The sequence below is a fragment of the Pocillopora damicornis genome, chromosome 1 (assembly GCF_964200805.1).
Source record: "Pocillopora damicornis chromosome 1, jaPocDami1.2, whole genome shotgun sequence".
Taxonomy (NCBI): domain Eukaryota; kingdom Metazoa; phylum Cnidaria; class Anthozoa; order Scleractinia; family Pocilloporidae; genus Pocillopora; species Pocillopora damicornis.
In genome coordinates, this window is record NC_142670.1 from 3,875,217 (window position 1) to 3,887,500 (window position 12,284).

The 12,284-nt window shown below is 35.9% G+C and overlaps 2 protein-coding genes across 5 annotated transcripts in view; one reads left to right on the plus strand and one right to left on the minus strand.

Annotated features, from left to right (window-relative positions):
• Positions 1 to 12,284, plus strand: part of LOC149051380 (adhesion G protein-coupled receptor E3-like) — a 494,984-nt gene that overhangs the window by 166,790 nt on the left and 315,910 nt on the right. The window lies entirely within an intron of this gene.
• Positions 6,738 to 11,223, minus strand: LOC149051394 (adhesion G protein-coupled receptor L4-like). 4 transcript variants are annotated; one of them, XR_016180443.1, is made up of 8 exons: positions 11,010 to 11,223; positions 10,543 to 10,647; positions 10,036 to 10,123; positions 9,863 to 9,953; positions 9,007 to 9,056; positions 8,664 to 8,793; positions 7,870 to 8,522; positions 6,738 to 7,551 (listed from the first exon to the last, which is right to left on the minus strand). XR_016180443.1 is itself a non-coding variant. In XM_089184865.1 (7 exons), the coding sequence occupies exons 1-7, from the start codon at positions 11,212 to 11,214 to the stop codon at positions 8,391 to 8,393; spliced, it is 789 nt and encodes a 262-aa protein (XP_089040991.1). In that variant the 5' UTR covers positions 11,215 to 11,223; the 3' UTR covers positions 6,738 to 8,390. The 4 variants fall into 4 exon arrangements, 2 of the variants coding, with proteins under 2 accessions (XP_089040991.1, XP_089040986.1); XR_016180450.1 differs by lacking the exon at positions 6,738 to 7,551 and adding an exon at positions 9,738 to 9,771 and having other exon boundaries at positions 8,395 to 8,522; XM_089184865.1 differs by having other exon boundaries at positions 6,738 to 8,510.

The following is a 12,284-nucleotide window of genomic DNA, read 5'->3' on the forward strand; positions in this document are numbered from 1 at the left end:
TAAATCTTGACCGTTTCCGCCCTATTGAAAGCGGATTCAAATCTCATACATGTTTATTCATCCACTGAATAAACATTCTGAGAAAATGAAATATCGTTTTGTGCGGTCATTAGGAGTTAGCAGAATTTATTCAAAATGCATATGCATATGCATCTACAAATGGAAAATTATAGGTAAAAACTGAAAAGTATAATATTGCCTTGTATAGAAAATGGTGCTCTGATTGCAAATCACAGACAGTGCACTGACAAGCCAACTTAAGTTTGGCATTAGCTGACGAAAACCTTTAAATAAATCAGGACTTTCTTCTGTAGAGATAATGACCTATCTTTTTTTCCTTATTCTTTTTTTGTTTAGCTTCGCCTTTTTTCGTGGCTTTCCATTTAATGTTCCATTTTGATATTATATAATATCTGCCGGATTTCTAACTTGCAATATTTTGCGTGCTCAGCTCGCAGTGACGATCTTGCATAGTTTTTTCTTTAATCATACTGCTTGGGTTGAAGTCAGGTCACGTATTTTATCGACTTCTCAGTATCTTCAAGTTTCTATATAACGTTCATCTTTTTTTTCTGTTTTTCACTTTTTTTTTTGCCTTGGGAAATCTGCTATCTGAGTTTCAAGTTAGTGCAGGAGTTAATATTTTATTTTGAGTTTGCTGTATATTGAACTCGTTGGGTTTTGTTTATTTCGCTATCTTTTTTCCATTATTTCTTCATGAAGTTTTACCGAATGATTACTGAGCTTTACATAAGTATTTAATTCTACCATATTTCATTCTTTCCTAGATTTCATTTCATTTAATTATTGTAGTTATTGATATAACTTTTTTCTTTGGTACGTCAATGAGACAGGATTCAGAGTTTGTCTGAAAGAGTTGTACGAGACAAAATCCGTCCCCCTTTCAGTGTCTTATACTGATTTGTCAGGTGAGAATATGGCTAGGCTTGTAAGTGCTGAGGGATGTTCAATCGCAACAAGAGATATACAATCTAGCATAAATTAAGTACCTAAGAAAAAATTTGGGCCCTCAAAGCAAGTGCCAAAATTACCCGTGAACCCATTGGTTTTCCCATGCTTTGCTCCTTTTTACTCTTTTTTTTTTTATTTATTTCGTTTTGTTTTTTTTCTGGTTTGGATTTTGTTCGTTTTTTGTTTAGCGTTATTATTAGACATAAAAAAATGATAGTTAAAAAATAAAAAAAATTAAAATTAAAAAAACCTACAACCATTTTAGGTGAAAAAACGCAGAACTAAAACCAACTACTCACTAGCAGCTCATATTTTACCACAATAATACCGCTATACGCGTGTTAATTTTGTTCCTTATTTTCTCTTTTCACCCAGATATATGCCAACCAGGGTGGGGTTACTTCGAAGGATACTGCTACTTCACAAGCCTCGCAAGCTTGCCATGGCTTACTGCTGAGTCTAACTGCTCTGCAATGGGATCACAGTTGGTGACTATACACAACCAAGAAGAAAATGTGTACGTTCAGCATCGACATAACGGAGAGAGATCTTTGATTGGACTCAATGATCGGAGTGTGGAAGGATCATTTGTTTGGACCAAAGAAGCTCGCTTAATACTTGTTTATTCATCTGCAGTTGGGGTGACACGAGTGATCCTTCTTTTGAAGCGAGATCTAATCTATATGAATAAGTTGATATCAAAACGATCTCAAGAATCGTACAACAAAACGTGCTTCGAAGAACTTGACAACCATCGGATTGAATTGAATTTCTTATTTCAAAGTGGAAGCCTCGCCAGGTAAAAATCTAAGCAAAGGTCCAAGGCTGATGAAGAGGCTCTAAAATAAAATCGAATAGCATACCTCCGAGTTTCTCACGCAGTGAAGGATGAATATTAAGAAGCCCTGTTAAATCACGTTAACGCCTTTTAGTAGTTTCAAGCCCCCCCCCCCCCCCCCTGCCCCCAACCCTAGCCCTTTCAGTATCAAATCTTACTAGGCGGCAAAAATTGTTCAAACATTTACTGCTATTAAGCACAAGTTCTCTACTTTGTCTCTGTATTACACTACGTTTACCACCTGGTAAACTTGTAAGGAAGGGGTAGTACAACTTCTTGCCTTCACGGGGTACTTTCCACACGTCTCAGGAATATCGAGGGGAATATAATTAGATCAAGAGAACTTTTATCATCTCAGGTATTCGATTGTGAAGCCGTTAGTGTTCTCTTGTCATATTCTTAATCGACTCCGTTTCAATAAGCAAAATTGTGATCATTGATAGAGGATAAATATGTGTTTTGTTATATTGAGGTTTCGATTTTACGCCGCAAAACTGAGTTTTACTTTTTAATAAAATTGTAAAGAGGCTCGGTATTTTTATGGACAAAAATTGGAATCATGATCTGTTTCTCTTATTATTTTTCTTTTTCAACCCTTTAATTTCCATGACTGACCAAGACAGAAGTTCTCTTTACAATATCAATACAAAATCAAGAAGACAAGTGATGAGAACCAAGAAAATTATCAATTAGAGGATTATTAGCTGATCCAATACTAAATTCTCAGATATAAAATCAGAAGAATTGTACAGGAGACAGTAAGGAGAATTACTGATGATATCTTGGGAGTTAAAGGGTTAAACACTTTTTACTAAAGAATGCTGTAACTTTTGAGTTGGTACAACTTACCAACTCAGTAAGTACAACGAATACAACAACTATCCAGCTCATGCCGTTACAGAATGACATTCAGCAGCTGAATAAAAAGTAAGTATCCGAAACTTTGATAAATTATCAATGAATTAATTAATTACTTTTTGCGAAAGCATGTACTATAGTATCTCACTTTGTTCTCAACAGCCCCACTTCCGGTTAGGAAGATAATTTGACCTGCTCCAAGTGAAGCGATTAAACTCACTTGAATAAGAGATAAAGATCCCTTAATGTCTCTAATCAAAATCGAACAACTGAAAGACCCCTTCTCGACACTTGTTGCCGCCACTTGTTCGTGATGTTGACATCTTTTAAAAATTAACACAATGTCAAATTAAAGCACATCTGTTCTATCTGTGATGTGGGGAAAATGTCGCAAAATGTAGGTAAGGTTTTTATTTTTATCGATGATTCCCTAATAACTGTTGTTCTTTAACCAGGCGTAGTTGAACCTCACGCAAAATAAGTATTCGCAGCGTCAAACAGTTGCAAAACAAAGTCAATTTAGATTCATTAATATACATGACATAAGGGATGGGACGAGAAGTTTAAAATACAAAATAATTTGACATGAATTCTATGTTATCTTAACCTGGTGCTAAATCAATACGCACAAATATTTATTACATAGATCGGTCTGGAGCATTCCTTTTTTTCCTTCTTTGGATAGACAAGCAATCATAAATGTTTTCCATTTAAGGAATATGAAAGAAAATCTTAATATATACTCCAAAAAACTGCAGGGAATACGTATATTTCTTTAAATACGATCCATTCATAAATCATGGTTATGATTTTGAAGGGTCTTAATAGTAAGGAGCACGTTAATTATGAGACCTTTGCTTCAAGCTTAGTGGAGATGATCTTTTAGCGAACAAACAATTTTCCAATGATTTTTTTAAAATATTTTTTTCCGGCTCGAACGGAGTATGGTGGGGTAATGATGTAATGCATTCGGGTGATCCGATGGAAAAAAAAATAAAAAACAGGAATAACTAGCTTTTCTGCTGACGTTTTAGGTCTCAGAGTCCCGGATGAGAGTAATTGCCAATTGCCCCTTAATACACCATATGCTAACTAGCATATTGCTGATGGAAACCGAAATATACCACGAAATTGATCCGGCAGTAAATTCTTTAACTTTATGAACGAAGAAGAAAAAGAAAAAAAATAAAATAAAGGGGGAAGGAAGCACAATGTGAGGTTGAAGACCCTGTGAGTACAGGAGAAAGATTTGAGCTTCAGTCCTCAATGGGACTGAAGCTCAAATGGAGATAACTACACTAAAGAAATTTGTAGCTCATCGGAGGAACATGTTTGCGAGCTTTGCTTCGCTGTTTCGTAGTTTTATGTAGAGTTTTCTGACTTTGGAGATAAATATCCTAAAATTTGTCGAGTTCACGGGGGAGCACTCCATACAGTTTTACTGGCGTGGGCTGGGGTATTTCGTGCTTAAGGATCAGTCACCATGTACCGACGAATGGGGGATGGGGTGGGGGTGTGGATGACAATTTTTGGGGGGGGTAAGAACACTTGGTTTTCAGTGGGAACAAGAGGGGATTAGGGTTGCCAACAGAGTAAGGCTTTTGAAAATTGACCTTCTGTAAACTCGATGAGGAGGGGAGGAGGGGGAGGGGGGGTGGTTGATTGAATATTGTAAGCTCAGCCAAATCTTATAGTGGCACAAAGAAACCAACATCCTACGCACCCACCCCACCCCCTCCTTTCCCTGACGATAAACGATGATCGGTCCCTAAGTATATGGTTTATGTATGTTTGTATTTATGTTCCTTTCATTAGTAAAGTTTTCACAAAATAGTTAATCGTTATTTACTGCCAACTTTATTTGTGTACTTAATAAATATTATTTGCACCAAAATTGATTTATACGGTACAGGCCTGATTACCGGTTAAATGATCAATCAGTATATCATATACTCGTGTTCTCTGGCAACTTGATTCTAGGACAAATAGTTTTTCCATAGAATACCAATGATGCCAGGCAAGTCTCGTTAAATATCATTAATCAAGCTAAGTCTGTGGTTTATAAAATTACTTAACAGCTGGACGAAGAAAAAAGAATAAATAAAAATTGAATTAATTTGAATCAGCTACAGCCTAAGCAACATAAGTGAAGCTATTTAATAATTCATATAGTATTTTCCCATTTTATAGGCAAGAGAAAAGTTTAAGGTCCACTGATTACTCTCGATCCTGCGCAAGAATCCCGGTGACTCTGACGGGCTTGAGAGTTTCCTCTATTGTCACCTGGCCTTTGATTAAATGCATCTGGGAGGAGTTTTTGGACTCTTCTTTTGAAACGCCCCCTATCTGGATACGAATTAGGTCAAATTAGAGGCACTTATTATTTGTAACCAGTTTTTCTTGATATGAATTACAGAGACTCAAAATTTATATTTACCTCACTATTTCCCAAGCAGTGAAAGAAGAAAATGAACAATCCCTTTAAAGAAATATAGATAAGACTTTACTGGTTGATAAATAAACAGATAGGCAAATAGATGCAGAAATAAAAGTAGCTTTACCCCTTTTTTGTTTGTTTTGTTTTGTTTTGTTATTTTTTGTCCTGAATGTAGGGTTGTGTTTTCTAGAACAACTCGGCTGGAGATCTTCTTTCCTTATCATCTACGATCGATCACTTATTTGAGGCTTAGTTTTCCGAATACAACTCTATCCATCAGAAGTAATCGATTCATGGTGGCTTAAGCAGAGCTAAAGCTTTGGAGATAAAGATGCAATTTCAAAAGGGAGGTTTAAACGGTCTTTAGTCGGCTTTTTTTCGGAGGGTCACGGGTCTGGCGTTTAAAAGAAAATCTGAATTATCCTTCGATATGGAGACACTTTTCAGTATTTCTGACACACATCACGCCGTAAATACGCCCTTATTTCTACCCATGAGCACAAGCTTTACCAAACCTTTAAGATTGTAGATGACTTTACCTGAGTGGAATTAAGGATTAAAAAAATGTAGGAGAAGGCGATGTGTAACGGCGCGAGGAAGCCCATCAGCCACGTGACACCCAGCAATGGAGCTAACACCACGCATGCACGGACACCAAGCCTGGAAGATGAATAGTCGCTCTGAAAACAAAAGCTTTTAATCTGAATTCTAGATCTTTTTCCACTCCAGTAGAAGTAAAGAAAGATTGAGAACTCTTGGCTTAGATTGAACGCAATGAATAGCCGATATAAAATGTTAGGAGTAACACACGAACCAGTTTGAAGGTTCTCCATCGAAAACAAACTATATTTTATGTACTAGGGCCTCTTTCACAGCACGTCAATCGGAGACCAGTGTTCCCTAAAGAGATTGAACTTTAAGCTTTCTACCAAAAACAAACAAACAAAAATATTTACATTATGGACCCCATTTAGGGGAGAAGCAATTCTTATCATCCCACCTGATCTGCTCAGTCTGGCTATCTTTCACCAGTTGGATTGTTGTCACTTCCTTGATAACTCGCACGAGGATCATCACGTTAATCTTCAGGCATTAAAAAGGAAAACAAAAGAAGAGGGAGAACACGAAAAGAGAAAAATGAAATATCACACAAGCTTCTGTTGTAAGTTTTTCTAGAGGACTTTCAAAGGCTCACCAAGAGAATAAAGATAATTGAAAAACTGTTGTTCTAATCAACGTTGAAGTAAATATGTTTGGATGACTAAACTCCTATCTGTAAAAATTCATTACGTTGCCACTTACAATTGCGATCAATCCAACAAAGGAAACAAATATCCAGATGGTATTGTTAGAGGAAGACATCCAGCAGCTTAGAAAAACAAAAGGCACAGGGAACAAATTTTTAATTTTTCTACTTTAAGAGCAGCATTTAAGGGCGTTTCGAGGCAGAAGGTCAAATCAAAACCCGTGCTTAATGCAGCATGTTGCCTTTATATTACTTTGCAAAATTACGAAAATAAGTCATCTTGTATAGTAATTTACAAACTCTTCATCTCCTATAATAATACATAGAGAAATCCACAGCCTGAAAGAAGGGGGTGCCTCGTGGTTAAGAAGAGGGAGGCGGGAAGGAGGGGGGGGGAAGACCAGTTTGGTAGGCTGAAGGTTGAAATTATTAAGCCCTTGCACTCCCTGCAGTCCTGGTTTAAAGGCACCAAAGTCCTTCCCCCGTCCCCCGTTTTTTTTTTTCCTTTTTCTGTACAGGTTCATGCTTTCAAGGTTCCATCATTTTGTATACAGTATATGAAATAAACAAACTTTCAAACTTACCTTTCATCATTAACAAAAGTTTCGATTCCATCATTATCTGTAGCGATACCCAGACATACAACAACTATGATTGCAGGCAGTCCTAAAGAAAGTAATAACGAAAATAGGTTATTACGCGATTATATGGATTTCCAATCTGTATTTTTATGTTGTTAGTCATGAAACATGTTGATTGTGAGTATGAAATTACTAATACACCGTGAATTAGAAAAGCTGCGTGATTTCAGCCAACTACATCTGCAAGCATGTCTAGGTCTAATGAGCACCGGAAATATTTTAAGATTGACAAAGGTACACGTCAAGACGATCCAATGGTTTTCAAAAACTGCGCATGTTCATTTAAAGAATTAAAAAATGAAGCAATTTTAAGAAAGTTTATTCGTATCGGTTTTAGCCAATCACAATCAAGATATTTTGTCAAGTACATTCTTTAAGAGCTATCCCGTTTTTTAACATATTCCTCACCCCAGCAAAAACCATGATAGCGATACTTTTTGTCGGTAATGTTGTAAACCTTTACAACAAATAGATAGATATAAATCCCCTCGACAAGCATCCAGCAAAAACTGGCCATCAGGAAATACTGCATAAGAGCTGCCACAGCTACACAGGCAGCCTGCAAGGAAAAGGTTATCCGTAAAAATGTAATAATTCGCCCGTTAAATGGTATTTTTCAAAATAGTTATCCAAAAAACAGAAAGAAACAAAACCAAACAAAACAGAAAGAAAATAGTAAGAAAACAGACAAAAATTGCAACATACGTAGAAAATATGCCAAAAAAAAAAAAAAAAAAGCAAAAATATCCAAGGAACAGTCAGTATTTAAGTCAATAAGAAGCTAGATCTATTAAAAACAAACAAACAAATAAACTAACAAATCACAAGAACAGCAGCATCAACTAAGCAACACGAAAATAGGAGTTCGAAGAGTGACCTGGTTTCCCGTGGAGTCAATTCCAGCGAAAAAGATGATATGTCCTGCTCCAATGCAAGAAGTCAGACTAACCCGTATGTGACACAAAGCTTAATTTCTGTCTCTGCAAATAAGCCAAACAATAGTAACGAAATGAAATTCATTTAGCAGTCAAAAAAAAAACAAAGCTAACGGCAATGAATGGCAAAGGAAACCATCTAAAAGATAATTGTAAATCATTTACCAAATGGAGGAATAAATACGCTGACATAATACATGTTACATTAATTGATTAGTGAATAACGAATGGATAAAAGAATAGTGACTTGAAAGTTTCCATTTTATGGTTATGTTCATTTGAAGCAATTTTCACTCCTTGCCGAAATATCATTTTTAAAGAGAGATCATCTCAGAACGTTTGATTTCTTTTCCAGGTATGAGCAGTCCGTTTTGACATTGATGTAGAACTGATCTAATTCCATTCTTCTAAATATAGTTAATCTCCTACAATTCAGTAATATAGCAGTGTTAGTTAAATGTACTTACGTAAGCTGAAGATAGCTGATAACCGTGAGTATAACTCCAGTGAGAGATAAGGTCATCCCTACTCGAGTGAGGAGTGTCAGAATTTTGTCATGCTCATCTGACGAACGAGTTTTATCCTGATTGAAAAACTGTAAACGTCATAATTATTTTATTTTTTATTAAAGGAAATGTACATTTTAATGAACATAAATGAATGCAATACTTTTCATGCCTCTCTGTAACTTTTCAGATCTATATGACATTATTTTGTAGTAAAAAATAATATCCACCTTCCTGTCATCAGCATCGTCGATGAAATTCATGAGTACAGCGAAGTGAGTGAGATGATTGCAAACGCATTCCGTATGGTGATCGGATATCATCTTTGTTTGACATCCTTTACTTGACCAGCTCCCAAAGCTTTAAAAAATAATTTGATAAGGAGGAAGGAGTCAAAGCAGCTTATTCGATTGGAACCCCTTCCTCCCTCCACCTGAAAAGACTTCAATTCACTCCACCAAATGCTGAAAAGTATTTCGGATACTTTTACATTCCGCTCAAATAGTTTTAGCCCCGATGAAAAACTGGAAGAATTCACGCCATTGATAAAATTTATGTCACAGTGGTGCTTACTTTTCTTCAGAGAATCTCCAGAATACACATATTCTTTTTTTACGATTCACCTAAAGGAAAAAAAATCGAGGCTCGGTGATGCATTACTAGTAGCTGACTCATAACTATAGAATATTAACGTAACCCTCCAGGTAAAATAGTAATTCTTAACATGAAGGTCCTTGGGACCACCCATTAACGAGATCTAACATCCATTTTGTGGTGACTTCAAGGTGACGAAATTTGAAAATTGGCGGGAAGCCTAATGGGATGTAATGCTGATTTACTAAGTCTTGGGCAGTCTTCAAATCGTTGGCCAGTCATTAAATCCCAGTTTGAATTAAGGCAAAAGATGACAACATAATCACCTATATGTGGGATGCATGAACTGTTGGTGTTTCCCTTTCATGAAACAAACAAGCAAACAAGCAACGCCAATTGAATTAAATAAAAAATAAAGAAATAACAGATAACGAAAGAGTAACTGACTCGTAAGGCGTCATAGCTATAGAATATTAACGTAACACTCAAGTAAAATAGTAATTCTTCATATGAAGGTCCCTGGGACCACCCATTAATGAAATCTAACATCCATTTTGTGGTGGCTTCAACGTGACGAAATTTGAAAATTGGTGGGAAGCCTAATGGGGTGCAATGCTGATTTACTAATCAAGCATCGGGAAGTCTTCAAATCGTTAGCCAGATCATTAAATCCCAGTTTGAATTAAGGCAAAAGATGACAACATAATCACCTATATGTGGGATGCATGAACTGTTGGTGTTCCCCTTTCATGAAACAAACAAACAAACAAGCAACGCCAATTAAATTAAATAGAAAATTAATAAATAAAAAATAACGAAAGAGTAGCGTATACACCTGCGCGTTCTTAAAAACCAATGTGATGTTTTCTGTTAGAACATTAGGCGGAGGGTCTATTACAGCGGACATAACTACACTGTCAAGTATCCTGAAATAAAGCAAATCGAATGATCAAAAAACAGTAAAATAATTTCTATTTGTTCTTCAGTTATCAAATAGATTATACATACTTTGTTTTGTTATCTCCCTCAGTGTCAGCTGAATAGTTTGAAAAAAGCTTAGCAAGATTGCTGTATTCGAGCCCAAGTACTGTGGAGTCTGTTAAAAAGGTAAATGAGAACTGCATTGATTTCGGCTTCCAAAAATGGAATTTTTTTGAAAAATGGCGGTGGCCTTTAAATGCTCCGGGCACAAATGCTATTACAGACTGCTAAATCATGACAAAGCGCAATATTCAATTATTTTTTAAAGCATAAAGTTTATTCGTAATGACGCCCAAAAAAAAAAAAGAAAGAAAGAAAGAGACTCGAGAAATTTAAAAACAGAAATCGATTTGGTCTAAGATGAAGGGGAAAGGGAAAAAGTAAACAAAAGCTCACTGTTGTAAAAGCACACTACGTGTATTGCATATTTGATAATGCACGTCGGAATGAAGCCATTTACACAGAAGAGTTGGCCAAAAAGTTATGGGCAATCGTCTGGTAAGAAACTGACTCAAAACAAAGAAGGCTTTTTACCTCGATCCAGATTAGCTGACGGAATCTTAATAAAGTTCCCGCGATTACTTCCATTGAACAGAAAGTCATCCCCCCTCTGTAGGACATTGCGTCTAACTCGAAAGTCTATATTGATAAAAAATTAAAAAAAAGCAAAATGGTACAGCTTCGACGTTTATTTTATTTTCACTCGTCTACAAAGTACAATTGCATATAGGTGATGAGCATAGGCAATGACCCGCATGACTAGAGAGTATTCAGTTGCATAACTTCCAACCAATGATTTTGCATGCAATTATTTCTCTAAAGAATTGCAAGCCATAGTTAATGCTTCTGATACAGCATGCGGAAAAAAAAATTGTGTTTCGATTAGCTAATGTAAACGATAGTGGTATTGGCTCTTAATGTACACGTAATGCTTGCCTGAACTCACACATGAAAAAGCTCTTTTCCAAAAAAATAAAGATGAAAGACTATTTTGCACTTACTCAGATCTTCATCGACATCAATAAGTTCGGGACTTGTAACGCCCAGCCGCTTTCTGGCAAAGCTTAATATTGAGCTTTCAAAACGGAACGAAGCAAAAACAGTATCCTCCACTTTTTTATCCTTTGATGACTTGTCTCTCCGTAGTGAATACTCGGACCATATACTTTTGATTGAAGTTCTAAACTGCTCTTTTGCATTCTTCATGAAAAGAGGTATAGTTAGCAGATTTCAAGAGTTTTAACAAGGCTATTCTTTTGCTAAACGATATTTCTGGTGAACTTGAGTATACATCGTGGCTTATAGCTCTTGTCGCATTTAAGACAAACAAAGTATGAGAGAAACGGCTGGTGAGCAACCATACAAATCCTCATTCAATCCATGAGGAACAAAACTAAGTAAGTTTGAAACCAGCCAATCAAGCCGCAAAAACAAAAACGCAAAACAAAACAAAAAACCAAAAAAACCAAAAAAAAAACGAATCAACTAATTAACTTATCACTAAGCGATCAATAAAGAGTCAACTAAAATACAAGCTAAAAAAAATAATGTTAGGTGAGATAAACATTGAAACTGCTGCTACACCATCATCTCCTGTACCTCGACTATGTTTTCGGGACCACTGATATCACTGTTAGTGCCTCCATTCTGTAGCAAAACAAAACAAAACAAAACAAAAAAAAAACTAATCAACCAATTAACTTATCACTAAACGCTCAATAAAAAGTAAACTAAAATAAAAGCTAGGTAAACATAACGTAAGGTGAGATACACATTCTGAACATTGTAAACATTGTAACAATGAACTTATTAACTCATCACCAACCGATCAATGAAAAGTAAACTAAACTAAAATACAAGCTAACAAACAGAATGTAAGTTGAGATAAACATTGAAACTGCTGCTGCACCATCATCTACCTGTAAGTCTTCGGTGTTTTCGGGACCACTGGCGTCACTGTTAGTGCCTCCATTCTGTAGCAAAACAAAACAAAACAACAACAACAACAACGACAAAAAAACAACCAATCAATAACTTATCACTAACCGATCAATAAAAAATAAACTAAAATACATGCTAGGTAAACGTAACGTAAGGTGAGATACACATTGTGAACATTGTAAAAATTGTGACAATGAACTAATTAACTCATCACTAACCGATCAATGAAAAGTAAACTGAACTAAAACACAAGCTAACAAACAGAATGTAAGGTGAGATAAACATTGAAACTGCTGCTACACCATTATCTACCTGTGAGTCTTCGGTGTTTTCGG

Excerpts from the sequence above, each read along its gene's own strand:
- LOC149051394 (XM_089184860.1), bottom strand. The coding sequence starts at position 11,214 with ATGAAGAATGCAAAAGAGCAGTTTAGAACTTCAATCAAAAGTATATGG. Across the intron at positions 10,124-10,542 it reads GTCAGCTAATCTGGATCGAG|ACTCCACAGTACTTGGGCTC; the intron begins GTAAAAAGCCTT and ends CCTTTTTAACAG. Across the intron at positions 8,523-8,663 it reads ACGATGCTGATGACAGGAAG|TTTTTCAATCAGGATAAAAC; the intron begins GTGGATATTATT and ends TGACGTTTACAG.